The sequence below is a fragment of the Tetranychus urticae genome, chromosome 3, assembly GCF_039701765.1.
Source record: "Tetranychus urticae isolate SD_2017Ah chromosome 3, NJAU_TeUrti_SD_1.0, whole genome shotgun sequence".
NCBI lineage: Eukaryota > Metazoa > Arthropoda > Arachnida > Trombidiformes > Tetranychidae > Tetranychus > Tetranychus urticae.
In genome coordinates, this window is record NC_142960.1 from 19,273,605 (window position 1) to 19,296,775 (window position 23,171).

General features: G+C 32.2%; 3 protein-coding genes and 2 long non-coding RNA genes across 6 annotated transcripts; 1 reads left to right on the plus strand and 4 right to left on the minus strand.

Annotated features, from left to right (window-relative positions):
• Nucleotides 1–1,823: 1,823 nt before the first annotated feature.
• Nucleotides 1,824–8,251, minus strand: LOC107362839 (uncharacterized). The gene is made up of 5 exons (XM_015929977.2): nt 8,067–8,251; nt 7,170–7,845; nt 4,744–7,079; nt 3,680–3,818; nt 1,824–2,234 (listed from the first exon to the last, which is right to left on the minus strand). Exons 1-5 carry the CDS (start codon nt 8,088–8,090, stop codon nt 2,089–2,091), a joined length of 3,321 nt encoding a protein of 1,106 aa, XP_015785463.2. The 5' UTR covers nt 8,091–8,251; the 3' UTR covers nt 1,824–2,088.
• A 5,571-nt stretch (nt 8,252–13,822) lies between these two features.
• On the minus strand, nt 13,823–14,671 carry LOC107362898 (uncharacterized). 2 transcript variants are annotated; one of them, XR_016199629.1, is made up of 4 exons: nt 14,556–14,671; nt 14,274–14,396; nt 14,054–14,169; nt 13,823–13,965 (listed from the first exon to the last, which is right to left on the minus strand). It is a non-coding gene; the product is annotated as an uncharacterized LOC107362898 (long non-coding RNA). The 2 variants fall into 2 exon arrangements; XR_016199630.1 differs by lacking the exon at nt 14,556–14,671 and having other exon boundaries at nt 14,270–14,394.
• Nucleotides 14,607–15,942, plus strand: LOC112538966 (uncharacterized). Its single transcript, XR_016199631.1, has 3 exons — nt 14,607–14,785; nt 14,877–14,997; nt 15,380–15,942. It is a non-coding gene; the product is annotated as an uncharacterized LOC112538966 (long non-coding RNA).
• Nucleotides 15,943–16,832: 890 nt separating this feature from the next.
• On the minus strand, nt 16,833–19,476 carry LOC107363070 (very long chain fatty acid elongase 1). Its single transcript, XM_015930242.3, has 2 exons — nt 18,117–19,476; nt 16,833–17,296 (listed from the first exon to the last, which is right to left on the minus strand). Exon 1 carries the CDS (start codon nt 19,151–19,153, stop codon nt 18,269–18,271), a length of 885 nt encoding a protein of 294 aa, XP_015785728.1. The 5' UTR covers nt 19,154–19,476; the 3' UTR covers nt 16,833–17,296; nt 18,117–18,268.
• Nucleotides 19,477–21,071: 1,595 nt separating this feature from the next.
• Nucleotides 21,072–22,963, minus strand: LOC107363069 (DGAT1/2-independent enzyme synthesizing storage lipids). Its single transcript, XM_015930241.3, has one exon. It carries the CDS (start codon nt 22,703–22,705, stop codon nt 21,788–21,790), a length of 918 nt encoding a protein of 305 aa, XP_015785727.1. The 5' UTR covers nt 22,706–22,963; the 3' UTR covers nt 21,072–21,787.
• Nucleotides 22,964–23,171: the final 208 nt, after the last annotated feature.

Consider the following 23,171-nt stretch of genomic DNA (forward strand, 5'->3'; position numbering starts at 1 on the left):
ATTAGGCGAAAAGCATGGAAAAGAATTAAATAAATGGCTTAACATCGTAAATCAAATTGAATCAAGAGTAAAAATAATGTTTAATCAGAAAAGTGAAATATTTATGCATTACAAATGAATAAATATATTTATATAAATAATCAGTTAATAGTATCAATGGCCAGACTTTTTCAAGTATTTTCATTACTCTCAATCTACCAATACAATGCACTAAATCAGTCTTCTTAAAACAAACCAGTACAATCAGTAATTTTAAATTTGTTTCAATTTTAATTTATTTTCAATTCAAAATGCAGCTGAGAAATGGTTAAAAGTCGAGAGGAAAATCACAAAAATTGATTCCAATCACTCTGAAATTGTTTAAATTGCAATACGATGAAGCTGATTACAATGGCTAGCCTCATAATCATTTCTGAATGGCAATGAGGCTCAAAATGAATAAATCTTAAATCTTTCAACCTGAATCAAAGTCGTTTCAAATGAAACCATTACCTTCCTTTTAACCTTTCATCTGTTAGGCCTTTAGTTAATCAAAATAAACTGTTAACACCAGCCAATATCAGCCTTTATTGTCATCAACTGTCTTCTTTATCATGATCAACTTGATCATCACTCTACAACTTGTTTTACTCCATTTATTATACTTAAATGTTTTTAATAAAATATGCACATTTCAATCTTCTTCTCAATCAACTACAGCTTTTAAAATTATCAGCAACACATTAAAAATGGCCTTTCACCATTATACTAATTTAGTTTGACGATGTTGTTGTCCTAGAATCAAAAAAATTGTCACATTTTTAATCAACAATTCAATTTGGGTCATTTGGCTGTAAACAATTTGCAAATTATTTCACTACATGTTGATCAATAAATTGGGTTTCAAATGTAAAGTGAAAAATAATACCCAAAAAAAAGATTGATGATCCAAAGTAAATGTCAATATTTACTCTTAACCATTGTTATTCAATTGTCAACCTAACCAAGTTAATCATTAGCATCTCATTTGAAATGAAAATAAAAATAAACCGAAAGGCAGCTTAAACAATTAGAGATCAAAGTGCTAAATTGCACTTTTAGCTTTAATAAAATGCCTCCTGTAAAGCAGCTTCAATTACAATTATCATTTTAATTGAAGATGATAGTTACTAATGAAAGAGATGCAAACTCTCAATTATCATCTTTAATGAATTAACTAAACGTGCATTTACATTCTAATTAGTTAAGGTTTAACTTTTCTAATCACATTTCTATTGGTTTGTAATAATAGTTGTACCTTTAATTTTATGTATTATTTATAAACCATTAAATTGTGTGTAACAAAATCCATAACAGTTTATTGTTTGGTTAAGCATCAATTACAGGTTGCAATTGAACTCCATCAATTTGATCCTTTTTTAATGGTCAATAATCAATTTATTAGTGTTCATTGATTATGGTCAATTTAATTGGCAATAAATTTGTGTAAATAAACAATTGTGACCATTTGTAACCAGGAAAGTTGAGAGTTAACTTAAACTTGAATCTTAGGTCTTGAACTTGACATCAATTCGTGTTCAACTGAAGATGGGAAAGTCATGCAAATTTAATTGCATTGTTGGTTCAATTTCACGATTTACTGTTTTTAAATCATGATCTAATCATCATTACCCGATTCCTGTTCTTAATCATAATCCAATATATTAATACATCTTTTGGCCTAAAATTATTAACAGTGAAAAAATGTGAAATGACTTAACATTAACCGTTTGTGGAAGTATGAAGACTCAAATAATTAACTTTGATTCTTTAGGAGATTGCAATTGAAATTAGGTGAAACCACATTTTGATCATTTAACATTTTTTTGTTTAATTTTTGTATTACAAGTTGTTTTGATTAAATTAAGTTTATCTTTTTAGGATCAATTTTGTGTTACATTAAGTGTTTCAAAAAATAAAACAAAACTTGAAATAGTCGGCATTCAGTGATGTCTGCCTTCATTTCATGGCATTTCAGGTAAAATGGTTTCCTGGTTGATCCCAGAGATGATATGATGATTAATTGAAGTGGACAATTGGATGATTTTGGTGGTTATTCATTTGATTAAACTAAAGCAGTTTGTAAATTTGGCCAAAAATATTGTCTAATTTAAATGGTGAGGTGAATGATGGCTTCTTATTGGATGATTGTGATGGAGGTGAAGATGAAGATGATGAGGAAAATGATGAAGTAGGTGATGAAGTCAGACGAAGACCTAAAAAGCAAGGTAAAAGAGAAAAAAGAAAAATCGAAAAATTAATAAAAATTGGAAAAAAACTGGCAAAAATATTTAATAAAGGTCAGTGTAACTGTTATGAGAACCGTTATTGACCTTTCCAATGAAAGATTAAAGGATCAAAAGGTAATCATAACAAGTTAATCTTAATCGTAATTAATGATAACATTTTTTCAATATAACTGAATGTTAAACGCGAAAAGCAATTGTAACACATTTTTAGCAATTAATAACATTATCAACATTTGAAAGTCAATGATCATGGAATGGATGCAATTAAAATTAGACTAATTATAAAGGTTAACATTTCAATTGAACATTTTAACCGATAAAATTGGGAGTGAAAAGTCTGAATATATTATACTTCCTGAAATGGTTTTGTTTGCTAATTTTGCTTCTTAATAGTAATTTAATATCTAATCATAACAATCATATTTTCCTTGCGGATACAAACAAACCTGAACCAATGAAGACGATGAGAATAGACCATTGAAATAGGCTGATGCCTTGGGTCATCACAGTTAATATAATTAACCTTCAAAAGGCAAGGTTGACCAGCTAATTTTCAAGTGATAATTGGAAAAGGAAAATGTGATTTCAAACTTTCTTTCCTAAAAATAACTCTCATTTTTGTTTACAAGGATCAGGATGATCCTCATTTTAGACTGGCTTCATGATATGAGGATGATCATCACGATTGATAACATCATGTACAAGCGTGTGGATAAGAGAGAGAGAGAGAGAAAGGTCAGTAGGTCTGTTATATTTTCCGAAACTGATTGGCCCTTGGGGCTGCTCCAAACAGGTAAACAGATTTCAAGTTATGCATTGGTTTTAACAGTTAAACAACATTTGATGATAATGGTGATGATGATGATGATCCGTTAATAAGTTATTATTAAAACGGGAAAAAACAGGGTAACTTTTTATATTCCTCTGCTCATAGTTTCTGATCGAGTTTCCATTAATCAGAACAAGATGAAATCACTTCTTTTTTTCTGCTCTTCAACTTCAAACTTTCATGAATAATTTAAAAATCATTTTCATCTTGTTTACTGGAAAAGGCTGATAAATGTTGATAATGAATAACATGCAATTATTTATTCAAGTAAGAGAAAGAGAAATTCATATCAACATCAATTTAATTGGAACATCATCAACATCATTTTTTAATAAGTTAAGATAGATCGACCTAAAACTTGATTGTTGCTTCAATAGGCTAAAGGGTAATCATTTATCACCATGAAAATGTATTTTAAAATGTTTCTAAAATGTTAACATTTGCCAGTCAATTTTCAGTGAAATCATTTTTCACTCATTGAATTTGATCATGATTTTCAAGTTGATTTGTTAATGATTGATAAAAGATTTGAATGCGTCTGATGTTGACTCGTTTTAAGTTGATGAAAAAGATCGATACTTACTGCTGAGTAAACCAGACCCTTTGCCGTTTGTTTTGATGACAAACTTGGCCGGAGATGAGCCTGAAGCATACAATGAGCTGAGTATTGAAGAGGCACTGAATTTACCTGGTGAACTTATTGAAGATAATCCTTGAAGACCCTGTAAATAGGATGAAGAGATGAGAGGAGTAAAATGGTTAAATCAATACATCAATACAGTTTGTGGTTAACTGCACTTTAAAATGGTTTTGACACAGAAAGGAAAGTTGACCAGATTTGATTGATTTTGTTTCTTCTTTTGTGTATTAATTATTATTCAAGTTTAATTTTTGTTTTTTTTTCAGGTTAAACTGTTTTTAAATAATTGTCCAAAAGTTTATTGCCCTAAATTTAAGCTGAGATTGCCTTTGGGTCTTTTGGCTGCTTGTGTTGCTGAAAGTTGAATCAATAAATTATATTATGTATTACAATTATCATGAATTATAATTGTAATGAGTGGAACTTTGTTAAAATAATAAAAACTGATTAGGCACAGATTAGCTATTAAAGGTTAACTGACCAGGCTATTTGATGATGTTAAAGGTTGAATTGGAAAGTTTTGTGCAGCCATAATGTTATTAATTGTCGACTGTTGAAAAGTGAATCAACTAATTTTGAGGTTAAATAGTTGAGCTAAAATTGTTTACCTTTTCTTGTTTAAAGATAATCATTAGGTTTGAAATAAATTGCATCTTCACGAGCCATTAACAACATTAGAAGAGTTTTGTTGGACTATTAATATTGAATCATTCAAAGTCAAATTATGAATAAAGTGTTAGAAGAAATTTGACTTTTCAAAAAGCCAATCAATCAAAGTTTAGTTAGCTCAAGGATAGTTTAATAGTTATGTTGATTGATTTAATAAAATGTGATTATCTGATGAGATTGAGAACCTTTTCCTTGCTAAATTTTAGTTTTAACAAGTTTTCTATCTTTGGAAACATTTCAATCAAGTTAAACAAATTGAATCTAATGGGTTAATGGTAATGGATGGGTAACAGTCAACAAATCAGCAAATAATTTTAAATAATCAAATTATTAATTACCTTGTACAGTGAGAGTGGAGAGGTTACTGAGGGGAATCTTCGTGGACGTTGTTGAGGTTCATTTTGCATGTACTTTGGTGGTGGTGGTGGTGGGTGAGGGCGAGGATGATAGGGTTTATTACCAGGTTTACCATACATGAACCCATAATGTGGTGGCGGTGGGAATGCAGGTCCACTGGTGTAGGTATTGATAATTTGCATTGGCATTGGAGGCTGTTGTTGAGGATACATTGAACCTGGGAAGGTTAATGGCCGTGGTTGTGAGGATGGAGAGTAAAGTGGTGATGAAAATGATTTCATCATGGAGCCATAGAGAGATGAGAGATCAAGAGAAGGACTTGAACCATAACTATCGCTATTTGAAAACGACAGAGGCAAGCCAGAGGCAGCTGAGATTGATGATGAGCCTACATCAGCAGATCCTGAAGGTGAAAGGTAGGATGAGGAAAGACTGGCTGATGGAGATGAATAAGTTGAGAAACTTGAAACACTTTCTGGTCCATTTACAGCATCGGAAACAGTAAATGTTGTTGGGTTGAATGAAGATGAGCTTGGCATTTTAGAGAGGGAACTGAGAACCTCACTTGATCCATAAGATGATCCGGAGGTTGATGTGTGAGCCACTGAGGGTGAGCTGGATAGAGAAGCGATATCGTAAGACGAATCGCTTGAAATACTTGATAGTCCAGATGAACCATAAGATTGACCAGAAGATAGGGAATCGTAAGTGGAATCACCGAGTGAACCAAGGCTTGATGAACCAAGGGAAGAGGAATATTTAGATGGACGAAGAGATGATAAACTGGATGAACCGCTGTATGGCTCAGATGAGAGAGATAATGATGATGAGTCATATGAGGATAGTCCACTATATCCACTCATAGGTGAGTCAGAGCCACTTGAGTATGAAGACAGTCCAGAAGATAATCCAGAAGAAGATCCTGAATCATAGTCTTCAAGGGAATCTGAGTTATCATAGCTGGAGAGCTTTATTTTTTTAGGTCGTTCTTTGGTCAATGAAGCATAATCTTTCAAAGAAGAAAGATCTTTCATTGATGTTGAAAGATCCTTAAAACTAAAATCACTGAGTGATTTGATTCCACCGTAACCCTTTGAATCACTGCCAAACGACAGGGAACTCAAATCTTTAAGACTTTCGTAATTTTTAAGCGATGAGTAGTCATTAATAACTTTTAATCCACTAGAGCCCGAGTTGCTATCACGAATTTTGTTTTTCAAGGAACCATAATTGGCAAGAGCGGCTTTGATTGCGTCGGTATCAGGCTTACCATCAGAGTCATCACCAGAGTATGAGCTTGAATCGTCGCCAGAGTATGAAGAGAGATCAAATTTATAATTATTTGAACCCTTGTTTCCTCCTTTTCCTCTACCTCGACCTTTGCTTGAGCCTAAATTACCAGAGTAACCTGATTGCCAATCATCTTGATCACCATCATATGAACTTGTCAATGATGGATAATCATTTCCTTTTTGTTTTCCATAAGATGATTCAGAGTCAGATGAGTATGATGGGGACTTTGATTTGCTACCGGGATAACCTTTAGAACCCTTTGAGTAACTAGAGGAATCATCTTCATTATCATCCTCATAACCAGACAAAGATTCAGGAGGAGATGGATATGAATCGTCTTTATTTGAACCATAATTGTTAGGATTATTGTTTCCTTTGTATGAATCACTACCTTTGTAGGAATCACCACCTTTGTATGAATCACCGCCTTTGTAGGAATCACTTCCTTTGTTTCCTTCATAGCTTTCTTCGTCAAATCCGCTGTTCTCTGGGCTGGAATCTTTACCTGAATAACCAGAGTCAGATTGATTTTCATTGGAACTGGATTGAGATGATTTACCCTTTGTGCCCATATAATTTGATTCTTTCATTTGAACATAAGGATTATTACCATTATAAGCAGATCCACCATTGTTTTTGTTTTCATATTTTTGTTGATCATATTGATTAGAATCTCTGTTGTAAGATGATTTACCACCAGACGATGTTGAAGATGGAGAGGCATAACTTTGAGAATTGGAATTAGAGTTATCATAAGATTGACCTGATTGTCCATAAGATGATTGAGAATTGTAAACAGGTGAATTAACTCGATACTCGTTGTTCTTTTGATCATTTCCATTATCACCATAACCTTTTACACCATCGTACTGACGAGGAGATTGGTAATTTGGTGTTGCATAGCTAATACTTGGTCCAGGACCAGAGTAGGTTTGTTGAGTTTGTTGAGGTGCTGATTGCTGTTGGGATTGCTGGACTGGCTGCTGAGCCTGTTGAGATGACTGTTGAGCTTGTTGTTTATCGTCTTTAAAATAAAAAAAGATATTTTTTTCATTATAAAAGGTAATTCCCTAACATTATTACCTATTTTTAAAAAGTAATCAAATACACTTACCATAACTGCCTTTATTTTCAGCTGCTTGTAGAGCCAATTTAACTGGAATTGCTAGAATAACAGTCTTCTTAGGAGCGCCTGGAGCACTTTGAGCATTTTGAGAGTTTAAAGCGGTTTTAACACCGTTATAATCCCCATTATCGACCACTGCACCGTAATTCAATTGAGATTGTTGAACTGGGAGTTGAGGGTGTTGTTGTTGTTGCTGCTGCTGTTGTTGCTGCGGTTGCTGTGTCTGGTCATAATTAAGCTGAGATTGGTGTGATTGACCATAATTTAAAAGTTGATAAATAGGTTGCAAAGATTGAATAGACTGTTGAAGAGATTGTTGTGATTGCGGTTGCTGTTGAACTTGCGGTGGGGTTGATTGTTGAACCAAACCATAATTGCTATAAGTTTTTGCCTGATCAGCAACACTAATGGGTCCATTGGCATAAGCTGAAGAAGCAACACTATTTACCGCCGGTCCAGAATAAGCCGCCTGCTGATATTGAGCCGCACTCTGAAGCTCTTCACCGCCATTGGATGATACAGAAGTGGGTGATGATGGGCTTGATGGAGATGCACCATAAGGTAAAGCAACTGAGTATCCTGGATTTGTAGCATCTGAATATTCCTTTGATTGGACCACATTAAAAACTAAACTTGAGACTAGAAAGCATATGAAAGTCCTGGTCTATAGTATCCATTGATACAATATGAAATAAAAGGAAACAAAAAAAACGATTAATTGGTGTTCATACAAAATTAAGCAAAAGTTAAACAGTGAAAAATACAAGTAAAATTGGTTAATTATATAAATATTTTACTGCTGATATTGTAAAATTAATAGAGTTAGGTTAGACAGGATTAAAAAAATAAACATGAAGATTAGCGAAGAAAAGGAAGAAAACTCACCATCATGGGCTTATTTGCGCCCATTTTGAATTTGCTAATAAATTGATGATAAATATTAAAAATCGAAGAGAAGTATTTTAAATCAGTTTATAGTTAACTAACTTTAGTTGTCCACTTTATAAAGTAAAATACGAAAATACATGAAAATTTAAAAAACTATCTAACTCAACAAGTGCACTCATAGGGTCCAAATAAGGTCCTCACTTAAGTTGCCCCACGATTTTATAAAGATTATTTCAAGAGCATTCAATACTCCGTATCATCCGCCTATTTCGTCTTTTATCTTCTTTTCTCTCTTACAGTCTCGTTGACCCACTCTAACGGAAACTTGGGGCTAACCTTCTCTTTCATCTTCATCTTTCCAATTTTAGAGACAAACTTGTATCAAAAGTAAGGTAATCTCTTTCTCCTCCTTTTCCAAGGAGGAGGAGATGATGAGGATGCTGAGACATGAAATAAGGTGGCCAACAATCTTCTTTATCTTCATCACTAAAACTATGCTGGACGCATCATCTGTTCAAAAATACATTTTCAGTTGATAATGATGGTTGAAACAATTGGAAAACATTCAATCAAGAGCATCACGCATCCTTTTCAAGCCATAATCTGGTCATTAACTAGACAAAATTGAAACTTGATACATTAATCCAGATATAAACGGAACCGTCTCTAAGTTGTCCTGAACGCTAACTTTCAATATTCGATCTCGTTGGCTTTAATAGTGGACGGGAAGATCACTGACTGAAGAAGAAGCTTTACTTTCGTCCAAATTTCTGTTTACCAAATAATAAAGATGTAAATGGCAGTTCTTCTGTACAATAACAACATGCATAAATAAAGTTTTACAAGTTCAAAAGCTCTTGTCTCTATCCAGCAATAATTTAGCTAATTATGAATTTGTTTTCTATCTAATAAGTTGAGAAAAATACAAAACAAACAATTTATCAGTAAATTAACTAACTTTAAGTTAGCTCCTACATTTAAACGAATTATTACTAAAAGACACAATCAACACTGATTTTCACAAATTGCATCAAGAACTGAAAAACGATTGGGTCAAAATGGGTAAAAATGCATTCTGTTCAAATTAAAACTCTGTTGGTTTGTAGGGACATGAAAACTGAGTCCATTTATGCAATTTAAAGATTTATCTGATGAACAGTTTTCGCGGAAATCGAGTCGCAAGTTTGAAACTTCGATCGCTTTTTGTACAGTTGCGTCATTAGATTTTTGCATGAAATTTATACCGATGTTGTAACTTTTTATGATTAACGAAAAAATGCACTTATTTTGAAAAAGAAAACTTTTCATTTTCTGTAAAACAGCTAAGTTCGATTTTTGTCTAAACCGGTCGCATTCTGTGACCAAAAGAGTTAGCAAGCTGAAACTTATGATTTATGCATAAAAATTGTTGGTTCACATTATGGATGCAATACTTTTTTGCATTTATTCATAGTTCTCTTGATTTTGGCCATTGGTCTTAAAACTTTGAACCTCGATATTTCGAGAATGGCATCATCTACAATCACCATTCTTTCACCAATTTAATGCTTCACTAATTAATAATTCAAATCAATTTAATAACTTGCCATTAGCGCATTTTAGTAATGATATTTGGGCTTTAAATGCACAAGCAACAGCTTATTTGACAAAACAAACTCATCTAAACGCATATATTTGTAAATGAAGCAATTTTCTGGTTAAACTTGCAAATTGTAACGCACAAAGTATCGCAAAGGCTCAAACATTTGAGTAAAGAGTTGAACATTAGTGGGTTTTGTAGAGAAATAAAAACTAAATAAATTGATCCTATCAAAAAATGCACCCGATCAATAGTTTTCGCAAAAATCGAGGTCAAAGTTGAAACTTCGAACGTCTTTTGTGCAGCTATGGAAGCAAATTTTCTTATAAAACTCATTTAACTGATGTAAATTTTGATAACCGACCAGGAAATGGTGTTATTTTGAGGAATAACATTTTCTGTTTTCGTAAAACAGATCAAGTTCGATTTTAAGTAAAACCGACCTCATTTTGTAACCTTAATAGTTAGCGAGCTGAAACTTATCATTTGTCCATAGAAATTGATCGTAGACATCACCAATCGAATATTTTCAACCATTTATCAACAGTTCTCTTGATTTCGGCCATTGGCCCCAAAACTTTGAGCCTAAATATTTTGGGACTGGCATCTCCTACAATCGTCATTCTTTCACTAAACATTAGATTTTATTATGGGCTATAATAATATCTAATTTAATACTCAATAAAATCTGAAATTATTTATTTAATGATGAAAATCCTTCCAACTGATAAGATTTGTGTTTGGTAACCATTCAACTTTATAAATAAAGTCTAGGATCTGTCAACATAAGTAATCCAATGCTATAACTTTTCTTGTAGCGCCTTGAATAATTTAATTTTTGTCAATATTATTGCTCATTATGCAATCTAATGTTTGGTCAACGAATGATCATTGTACATACCATTATTCTCGAAATATTGAGGCTCAAAGTTTTTAGAAAAATGGCCAAAATCAAGAAAACTGTCAATAAATTGAAAAAAGTATTTAATCACTAATGTGGACCAACAGTTTCTATGGGCAAATGATAAGTTTCAGCTCGCTAACTATTAAGGTTACAAAATGAGGTCGGTTTTACTTAAAATCGAACTTGATCTGTTTTACGAAAACAGAAAATGTTATTTCTCAAAATATGACCATTTTCTGGTCGGTTATCAAAATTTACATCAGTTAAATGAGTTTTATGAGAAAATTTGCTTCCATAGCTGCACAAAAGACGTTCGAAGTTTCAACTTTGACTTCGATTTTCTCGAAAAATATTCATCGGATGCAATATTTGATAGAACCAATGGATTCAGTTTTTATATCCCTACAAAACCCACTAATGCTCAACTCTTTACTCAAATGTTCGAGCCTTTTGCGATACTTGTTGCATTTCATTTGCAAGTTTAACCAGAAAATTGCTTCATTTACAAAGATATGCGTTTAGATGAGTTTGTTTTGTCAAATAAGCTGTTGCTTGTGCATTTAAAGCCCAAATATCATTACTAAAATGCGCTAATGGCAAGTTATTAAAACGATTTGAATTATTAATTAGTGAAGCATTAAATTGGTGAAAGAATGGTGATTGTAGATGATGCCATTCTCGAAATATCGAGGTTCAAACTTTCAAGACCAATGGCCAAAATCAAGAGAACTATGAATAAATGCAAAAAAGTATTGCATCCATAATGTGAACCAACAATTTTTATGCATAAATCATAAGTTTCAGCTTGCTAACTCTTTTGGTCACAGAATGCGACCGGTTTAGACAAAAATCGAACTTAGCTGTTTTACAGAAAATGAAAAGTTTTCTTTTTCAAAATAAGTGCATTTTTTCGTTAATCATAAAAAGTTACAACATCGGTATAAATTTCATGCAAAAATCTAATGACACAACTGTACAAATAGCGAACGAAGTTTCAAACTTGCGATTCGATTTCCGCGCAAACTATCCATCACAGAAATCTTTAAATTACACATATGGATTCAGTCTTTATATCCCTACAAGCTAACAATCCTCGTTTCTTTTCAGTAACGATCCTTTCAACGCATATGTTATGAAATTCATAAGATCAAATCTCTGTGAAATATTGATTAAACAGTGGCTACAAACGACTGTACAAACATAATTACAGTTTTAAACAACTCTTAATAATGAACCTAAAATTTTAACTCAACAAGTATTTTACCGTTCGTTTCGTTTCAATATGAACCACAAGATGGAGACGTTTATTATTTGGATTGACCAAGACTTTCATGAATTGTTTGCTATCAATTAAAGACCAGAAAATAAATCTACTCGTTTCAAAACATAATTATGGTTTGATACATCAACTAGTAAATTAAGAGCGGTGAACATTAAACATTAAACTCATGATCAAGCTGAAAATAAGCTAGAATGAATTTATCAACAAGAAAAAGGTTAATAAAGCAAACCAAAAGGTTGAAAACAAAATTTAATTCAACACAAACCACTAGTTATACAATTACTAATAAGAATAAATGTTCATTGATTAGTTTATTGTGCAATGAAAATTCAAATTAATAAATATCTAATTGTACCTTAAGAGTTACAAATTGATGTGGCACAATTGTTTATCATAATTAATTTGACAATCATTAGTATGGCAAAAAAACGAAACAAAGCTAATGTTATTCAACAATATTTAAAAATATTCCGGTAAACTGACAAGTAATTATCGTTAGTAACCAATTGTGCCAATCAGTTGCTTCCTAAACTTATTCAGTTGCCATGAATTAAGCTCTATTGTTGCTTAACTAATGTTGATCAACATAAGTCACACATTTAAAGCATAAACTGAAGGCCTAACAAGATTTTTAAGGTTGCTTTGGTTGAATCTGTGGGTTACACCGAATGATTTTTTTTATTCCAATTATTTAATGTTTGATTTTTTCCCATTTTCAAATTGAAAACAGCAATAAGTGATAATCAGGTTTATTATTGGGATTGAGAAAGTAACTTGCACTTGTTGGTTACATTTTTCATTCATTATTATAAAATGTTGGCTTGTTGATGAGTTGCGTGTTGATACCAATGTTAGTTGCACGAAAGACTTGAACCAATTTTTGCTGTTTATGCCAAAGTAAATTGTTGGTTATAAAAGTAATTGGTATTATTTTTAATATATAATGATAATGATAAAGATTTTTAATGATCTGTAATCATAATCATAATAATAATAGGCCTGAGAAGTTTAAGGTGAAGGTCGTTCAACACCTAAAAGTAAAAGTAATTGAATGTGAACAGGAACAATGTAAGAATCCTTTTCCTTGTAGCGTTTGGCTTTCCTTTTTCACTTGCTTCACTTCATTGTTAACTGCTATCATCATCGTCATCATTACCATCATCATCTTCCTCATCCTCGTCGTCAACCAACAGTTTGATAATCTTGTCAGATTATCATCTTGTTACAGACAATTATAATTTCATCCAAATCTTTTGTTGATTCGCAACCTTAACCCCAAAATAAAGTGATGCAGATCACTTTCTCCTTGATCTTTTGATTAAAGGTTTCAAATGTTATATTTTGTGTTTCTAATCATTAAATTTCCCTTTAAATTGTGTCCTTTTTAAAGCAATAATATTCACTTTGAATCAGCTAATCGTGGTTTAACAATTTAAATGAATACTTTGTATACAATTCTGTATTCATATCTTCATAATGAACAGTGAAGTTATACCATACTTGGTCATCCATTGAACCGTCCGATAATGATGTGCAGTAAAATAATCCTGAACTGTCCATTTGCAGAATTTCAATTGTCAGTTCTAATTGACTAGAGATAACAGTTTAACAGTTTTCCGTTGATGAATTATTAACCTCTCGATTGAGATCAGAAACATTAACCTGTCTTTCGGAATCGTATCAGTTTCATCATTTAACCTTTGTTTAAATGTTCCCATTAATGGTTATTAGAGTTGATTGAAACGAGCTTTTCAATAATATCCTTGACTGGAGTAGCAATGGACACCTTCAGCTATATCATTGACCCGAAGATTGATTTTGGTATGAGTGCGAGCTTAAGAATCCTATGTAGCTCAGGGGATTGGTGGTTTGCCATTGTAATAGTTATTTGCTTAACCAGAAGCTTTTTTGCTTTATTACCACATCTTTTGTTCATTTTCTGAAAGTTCATTTTCACCTTGAACAGTGAATTTGAATGTATCTTTGATTCCACTCCTTGGTTGTCTTGGTTGTCTTTGATGTCGTTTAGTAGGTCTTTTCCTTTCAAATTAAAGTCAATCTATTTGATTATTTCAGTTAATTCCCTCTGGGTTATTCCCTGTTCCAACTTTAAATCGGTCGTTTTACGTTTCTAGGATGGGAATTTCAAGCCAAAAAGTTAATAAGCATTTTACCAAAAAAACAAAAGGACATTCGTTTAATTATCAAAATATACTCACATTCACGTCACTTTTTCCTTGCCAGATAAAGATAGTAAAGATGATACTATAGCAAAATAAGAGTGAAGAGTGTAAGAGTGAAAAGTTGATGGTCATCGCTTTCACCAGCTTAATTGCTATCAAAGAGAAACAACAAAACAAAACAATCAAAAAATTAGAAATTAAGATTATATTGTTATAAGAAAAAAGTGTAACTTAACATTTAAATGTGAGTACCAACACTGATTGAAAGATTCAGCTCTTCAGGTTATACAACAGTGATCAGACAGCATAAAATATTTCCTCCATATGATTGCTATACTTTACATTTCTAATATGCAATTACACTTGATCAAATTGAAAACTGAAAATTATAATAAAATAACAAATATATTATCATTTATTATTTATGATGAGATTGCTTTATTTTCACAACCTTTTCCCTGTTAATAGCAAAAAGGCGCAAAAAGCATAATCTTTGTATTAGCCGCACAGCTGACGACCCAGCCGATCTTAAACTTACGAGATTGTGTCTTTTGATTAATTAAACAATAAACTTGCTGTTTAAATTGTGCTTCACTGGTGCCAGAAATTAATTCATTTAATAGACGGTGTTTTTTGTTGTTTCTTGGTTTGACGGGTGAAGAAGGAAAAAGGTAAAAATTGAAAGGTAAAAAGGTAAAAAGCAAATTATACTTTCATTTAAATTAAGCAAGTTGATCAACATAAAGAAGGAAAAGTGATGCTGAAAAGGTAAGTTTTAATAAAAGGAGAAAGAGAAAGGTAAATTCATGTTTAGGTGAACAACGAACATGAACTTAAACTGAATTAACTAATTCTTTAGCAAAAAGTTGAGGATATTTTCCTGTTTATCTTGAGCTCCTTCTTGACCTTTAAGATCAAACCAACGCCAACAGCAGCAACAACTAACATCGTTTTATGGTGTAAAACAAAAAGGATGAAAGGTAAGAAAATGTTTCAAATTAAGGCTGATGATGATGATAATCATAATAATAGCTGAAATTGTTGATTATGTTGAAATGGTTTGGCATGGTAAATGATATTGATATGGACGAACGATCATTATTTGACTGTTAAACATGGCTATACTCAATCCTTACCTGAACAGCTTTGTCCTCCTCTTTTTCATCATCATCTTCTTCCTAATATTGTTTGCCAATCCATTTTTTCACTCACCAATTGATCAAAGTGATGTTGATTTGTCCAACCATTCAACTGATTAATCACCAATAATTATCATCAAGAGATACACAGCAATCAAACTAAACTCTCTACCAAAAAACTGCTAACCCTTTGTCTTTCACTTTTACCTTTCAATTGTTTCAGATAATTCACCATTTTTTCCTCTTCTTTCGCCTAATAAGTTACATTTGGTAATCATTTCTGATTCACAATTGACAGGACAAAACAATCAACAATCACACAAAAGACAATTTAATAATTTTGGTTAATCAGTGAAAACAAAAGCGTAAACAAGTGAACAATGAGACTTGGAGTTAACCAGAAGTAAACAAATAAACCAGAAAAAAACTGGTTCATTCGATTCTTGCTTTTTTCGCAATTTTAACCAAATTTTTGCCATTCAATTCTGGTTCGTTACCCTGAATCAAATGATTACATTAAAGGTTTAAAGTATGGATATGAATCAAAGTGTGAATCTTAAATGATTTCAAGGTATTCCTCAACCTTGCCGATTGTAGTTGCCATTAGACTTGAAATCAACTCACTTGAACCCATTTTTTGGTTTCTCCAAATTTCCTTTAATTTTCCTTTTCTCCAGAAAATGAATTAACTTGAATAATCATTCATAATCAATTGTAATCGCTCAAGGCATAATTGTCTTTGTAACATGTTGGCATTGATTAAACAACAACACACGTTTGAAGAAACGTTAAACTGTTTGCTTGCTCAATTGAAACAACACTCAAGCTGAATTCATATTCACTCATTAACCGGTAGAAGTGTACGTTCAAATAATCAATTTCATTTATTTATTTTCAATTAATTTTAAGAGGATAAACTTCCTTTCTCATTATCATCATCATCATGTTAATCATGATAATCAGTCATCATCCTTTTACCCTTCATTCAAAATGTTACAAGTTTTGTGAATCCAGCTTTTTACTGATTACCGCATTTGCAAACCCTTTACTCATTTAATCGATTAACCATTCATTATTAACTATTAACCATCAATACTTGAATAGTTTGTAAATTTACCAGCAATCTTTTCACCCGATTAACAATTAGTATTCCTGGTCCTTCATTGCTTATTTGGTTTTCATTTTTTCTGGTCTCCAAATCTGGGTTCATCTTTCATTACAATCAAGGTTAACTGTCAATTGACAATCTATTATATACATTCACAGTTAGGTATTTTTAATCAAGGAAAAGTTAATTGTTGTACTAATCAGAAACAAAAATCAAGTTGAAACAGCATGAGATGTAACTATTGTTTCATCTATTATTATCAAGACAAGAGGAAGAAAAGATTCATATATTGAGAGGAAACAAACCATTGCCAATTAAATTGTTTAGATCAACAATTTAAATAATCAAAATCAATACAATTAATAACAATGACAGTTGACAATAAAATATAAGATGAAATGGGCAACATTGAGAATAGGTTAACCCAAAAGGTTAGTCTTGTTGGGTTACAATGTAAAGACAAGTTGGCTTCTCGATCAAAGTTGAACTTGCCTTTTTGATCTGAAATATTAAACTGGTTTTGTTTCATCAATAAATTGTTCTTAAATTATTCAATTAATAAATACAATTTTGTTAACAATTGTTTCTTTATTGTAAAATTGTTGTATTATTTAGGTTTTTTTTGTTTTGCATAATGTTTACATTTGTTTAAGGTGATGGATCAATTGATAATGTAATGATTGTTACATGAAAATTGATTTACGCTTTTCTAATTTGCCTTGCTTCAATTCATGTACAATTAATTTTAAAATATATGCAGTATAATAATAATTAAGGTGATGATGAAGAGTAAAAAAGATGGAATGATGATTATGAAGAAAGATTAAGCTTGATGACTTATATTAGAGTTGATTGTAGTTACATTGGATTTACAAGTTGATTGAGCTTTCCGTTGTTTTGATGATTGAAGTGATGATTTAAAGGATTGATTTTTTCTTGATTTTCATTGTTTAAGTCTTCTAAATTGCTTGTGATTGTCAACAGGGAAATTGATTATGATTTATTGGCTCACCTACAATGTTTAGGGTCAATCTTTGAACAAAATGATTGAGAGACAAAAAATTGGTGAAAAAAAACAATGAAATTGACGGTAATTAGACGATATTAAAGACAGGTTGATTTGAATGAAGTTGAAAAAATTATTGATTCACAATCAACATACTTGATTGTTTCACAGACAATTTGATTAGCTAGCTGACTTTAAGGGAATGATAAACTCAAGCTTAAAAAAAGGTTTTGGAGTTAACCCAGTGAAAGTATTAACAATCAATTGCAATTTTGGGATTGATTTGGTTTTTACAGATAAAAAATTCCTAACCATCATGACATTTAACATGATAATCAGGATAATAATTAGAATCATCAATGGAATGAATGAAATAAAAAAGGTTAAACAGAAACATCAGGCAAAGCCTAAAGTCTGTTGGTGAAAAGGCTTCAACATTTTTCAGTCTTTTTCGTCTGGATTGGACAAAATTTTGGTGAAAAATGTTTAACTCGGAGCGAAGTTGAATTTTAACGAAACAATTTATAATAATAATATAAATGATGTAATAAAATTTTACGAACAAAAAGAGAGAGCAAGAGAAAGAGAGAAATAAACAACAATTCAACACCAAACGGTAACAACGACGGTCCTACCAATAACGCTGGGGGTAATTAACGTACAACGTTTACTTGGCATTAATGATACTCACTTCGGATCACTAATCGCTAATCACTCGGTAACAGCAATATTAATATAATAAGTATCTTTGTAATGTCACCTACTTTTCTCTCTTTCGTCTTTCTCTTTCTACCTTGTCTTTTTTTTCTCTTTTGTTTCCCTCTTCTCTTTCCGAGTCAAATTTACCTTTCAAAATCGATGGTATAAAATTTATATTGTTGAATAAACGATGTAATGAGAAATGTTCATTACAGCATTCAAATTATCGTTTTTCGTCGTCTACAATTAAAAATAATTGAATCCCTGTTTTGTTTTAAATCGTTGCAGATTCAGGTTTCTTATGAGGATTTAGCCTTGGCCGTGGATGGTGAAGATGCTGTTGTTGTTGATGATGATGATATAGATGATTTAGATGGTGGTGATGGTTTGAGATATGAATTGATGAAAAATGAGCAAAACATAGCGAGAACCAAAAGAGCCTGAGGTAAAGCAATAAGGAATACAAATTTTGGCACTTTACATGAAGGAAGGAAGGCAATGTAGACACAGTGAATGGAAACCAGAGCAATTTGAATAATCTGTAATTGGGTGAGATACTTTTTCCACCAAAGGTAGGGTGTCACTTTGGGTCCAAGAGTTGACAAAGCATAATAGGTGTACATAACCATGTGAACAAAGGAGTTGAGGAAAGGCATGAAAGCAGCCGACTCGGAGGGTACATATTTAAAGCCCATCCAACAGTTGATTGGTACCAATGAGTGGTGGATAACGTGAAGAGCCGAGACTTGGTTATACTTTTTACGGAAAACAAAAAATATGGTGTCCAAAAGGTCAACAAATTTGGACATTACAAAAATCCAGGCAACACTGAGTTTCAGTTTCATCTCGTTATCCCACTGTGATGGATCGATTGGATTACACTGCCAGGTTCGAATTCCAAAACGGGTAAACATGGCGGAATAGATGAAAAAGAGTCCATTCAAAATAACCAAAGCAATGTTGTACCAAAAGATGGTTGATCGTAAATCATAAGGAGCTCGTTTGGACATAATAGCAGGTCCAAGATATTTAACAAAGATTATGTAAACTGCAGTGATTGCCAACACAGTCCATGGGCCACCATTCATTAAAGGCATATTGGAAACTCGAGGATCACCATAGACTTCCCAAACATCATGGTAATAATAGTTGAAACGGTCAACCGTTTCATTGGTTCTCATCATACTTGCTGACGCCGTTGTTGCTGGTAAAGATTGATCAGATGATTAATTTGCTCTTGTTTTAGCCCTTCCTCTGGTTAGCTGTTGTTTTAGCCTGTTTAGCTTTCTTTTGTCTCTGTGTGGTTTGTTCACAAATTGAATAATTGTTAAATTTCACTGAATTAAGATTAGATTTGGTTGGAATAAATTATAAACACGATAACACACAAAATTTGATGTTATTTGTTGCTGGTGTTAATGTTGTTATCTGGTTGACTTCTGATGATAAAATATTATTGCTTCATTGAACTGAGTGTCAGTTAAAATGAATTTTGATGGTTTTGGGTTGATCTCGCGCTCTCACAAGATCAAGTAACAACAACAAGTTTTAACGATTCGCATTAATTGTTATTACCTTTCTCTCTCATTCTCTCTCTTTCTTGTTTTCTTAATTTTTCGTATTCGTCTTTCTCTTCATCGTCATCTTCGTCATCATCTTACTCTCTCTTTCTCTTCAAATCCAACCGTATTTACATTCAGTGAGTTACTATTTCTTTCCTTCTCATTCTTGATAAAAATGTTAATCATCATCATACCTGATTCACAACTTTTATACATTTCAATTTCACTTTTATTTTCGTAATTTTTCTTCATTAAATTACAGTCAATCAAAACAAAAGTACCTTCCAACCTTCAAAAAATGCATTACCATGTAAGCCAATGCTTCAAGCTGTCCAAAGCTTCTTTACCTGCCAACAAGAACAACTTTTACCTTTTTTACCTTTTCCTTTTCACCATCTTTTTTTTTGTTTTATCAGCCAAGAAATCCCTGAATTCATTTTAACACAAAAAAACAACATGGAAATTGCTGGAGGCATTTGAGGTAAATTTCCAAGACTAAAAATAATATTCCATGTAATTTGCCTTTACACTTTCAATGTATTTTTAATTCCCAAATTTATATGGTTATTTCGTGTTTTATGTTACTATTATTGAATACAATCAGAGTGGGAAATGGCAACAATGAAAATCCCTATTTTTCAGGTTAAATGGTTAATTTCAGCTCAAGTGACAATCATTATACCATTAAACTGTTAATTAGCAAATCTGGCATTACTAACATTTTTGTATTAGCTTTTCACTTTCACGCCAGAATCGTTCATTATAAATTTTATAGTTCAATGTTAATTGATTAATAGTGATGATCAAGTTAATTGCGAAAGAGTTGAAAATTAATTTACAGTTGTTAGATCTATGTTCAGAAAAGCAGTGTGAAAACCTTGGTTGAAACCTTTAGACTACTGTTAGGCCCCAAATCCTCACATCTGTAATCAGAGTCAAGACTTGGTTTTTTTATACAATTTAAGGTTGTTAATCACCATGGAACTTTTCCTTACACTGAGATTAAATCTGGTTTAACCTTGTAGGAAAAAAGATTCCATTAAACACCAAAATTTGGGTTTTCAACCCAAAAACCAGAAAACGTTTCCACTGGATATTCTTGTTCAACTAACCCAGTCTAATTCATGTTCAATGTACTGTTCTTTTCACCTCACTCTTTAACTTGATTCTTTCGGTGAATTTCATTTTCCACCTTAATTCTTTCTCTTCTAATATTGCAATAATCTTGGCTAATACAATCTAAATTTCAGTGAATTATTCAGTGACCTTCCAATCGATCAAATGTAAACAAACAAGCAACAGTTATAACTTGGTTACTTGATAGTTTCTCATAAAGGTTGATCGTCAAAGGTCGCCACAAAAGTTCACTTAATTTATCAATATCATGATCTGGACCAGATCATCTGGTTATACAGCTGTACTGATTACACAAGTCATTATATCCATAAATTGTGGAACGCAATAGTTTGAACTTGAAACTTACTTTTACCGCATAGATGATTGATTGACTTTTTATACACATAATAAAGACTAAGATCAATTAAAGTTATCAACATAGATCGATTTTATGGGCTTTATTGGTAAATAATTTACAAAAATGAGGTAAATTGCGTTTCTTATCAACTTATTGAATTGCAATTAACTGGTTAACTCCGCCTTGAAAGGGACCATCTCAAAATTTTAGATGAAAATATTGGCAAGCAGGTTACTGTACTTATCCTTGAAGAAAAGGTAAACAATAATTTGTGAGGAACCAGTAATTTATTAATTTTACCGTATTTACCAATTTCATCTTAATGATCAATATTGATATTGGTTGACCATGAATCAGTAAATCAGTTTCATCAATTTTGTGTGATTCCGAGAAGATTAACATGTAAACTCAAACCAATACCATGGTCTAAAGATGATACAGCTTGAACATTCATGCACTTACATTTGATTATAATTTAGATTTTTTATCTGCTCATGATAATTATAATATTAAAAATAGTATTTAAATAACAATCAAGGTTAAAATTAAGCATTGATAATATTATCTTACAAACTCAACATTCAGCATTAAGCTGGAAAAATCGAAAACTTGAAATTAAACTTGATTCATGTTGAAAAATTTATGATTAAACCAATCACAGCTCTTTAATTTATGTGTTTTTACCTCATCGTTTTCATCTTTCACCTAATTTACTCGACTTATTTACCGGTAAATCTTAACTAGCCAGCTTTAATGTAAACTTTCTCAGTAAACAAATAAAGCTAAGATGACTTGAATCGATCAAAAATGGCTCTCCAAATGCTTCCAGGTATCCTTTGATTCTCTTGAATAAGCTTTTCTATGGCTTCCGCTGTAAGTGCCGCAAGTTCCTCCGGTGTTCTGTTGGGCTTATAAGGAATAGGTTCACCAATAAAAGTAGTCATTTTTACAGGAAATCCACCATAAATCGGAACAATAGGTAAACGAGTTTTATCATAAACTCGTTCAAACCAGCTTTGCCCAAAACTGACAGAACGAAAGGCTTCCCTCAGGTTAACAGTGAAAACAGGTACAATTGGTGCTTTAGAAGCTATGGCAACTTTAGCAAAACCAATCCTATTGCCCCAAATTAATTTGTACCTATTGTCACCAAACTGAGCCTCTCGGACACCTCCTGGTGCAATAGAAAGTAGATCCCCTCTCTGTAATACTTGAGTACATGTTTTCAAAGTACCTGGAAAAACATGGAACACTTCCATCATTAACTTCCATCCTGGTATGCTGAATAAAAATTTATCACCCACAGCTTTGATTAGTCTATTCTTATGAAGATAGGTTTTAGAAAGAAGATAATAATAGTCTAAAGGAAGAGCACCATGATAGTAAACAATTAAGGCAGGACCAGAATCTGGAATATTGTCTAATCCTTTAACCTCATAACCATGATAGATCCAACCATGTGCATCCCAAAAAGTAGCAATTGCTTGACGAGCTCCATCCCAATAGTCACCAGCTCGGACAGCCTCTTTTATAGCAGTGATACGATTACGGTGACGGTAAACATGGAGAAATAAAGCTGAACAATAGAAAAATAACAGAATAGTCAAAGGTAACAAAAAACTGATAACTATTGGACTTAATAACCATATTAACCACTGAAGATAATCAATATCAATCAAATTTGATGTTAAAAATCTCATCTCGCAGCACAGGAGTCTTCACAGAGGCAGACCCCTTCACAAGGTGATGTAAACCAGTAGATGGCTCTAGTCAGTGACTAGTATTCACAGATGAAATGTCTAGTTGAATAACTCAGTCATGGTTACATGATAAATAGATGTCGCTTTCAGTGAATTAAAACACTGGTGAATTAAATGGAATTGATTGAAAGCTCACGCCCAATGCAGCCAATAGAAGCAAAGCGTTAGGCATCACCAAGGCTTCTGTTGTCATGACGGTTTATAAAATTCAATGTATTGTGTTACCTGCGCTATCTGTTGAGTAACGATAACTCTTTTAATATGAAATTGAAGATGATTGTTATTGATTATGATGTTATCAAATTTATCAATGTTATTTGTTAAGATGTAAAAATAGCAATAATTGTTGTTGGAGCGATGTTGGCGAATGTTATTTTCAATTGCCTTCAATCCAATTGAGATATTT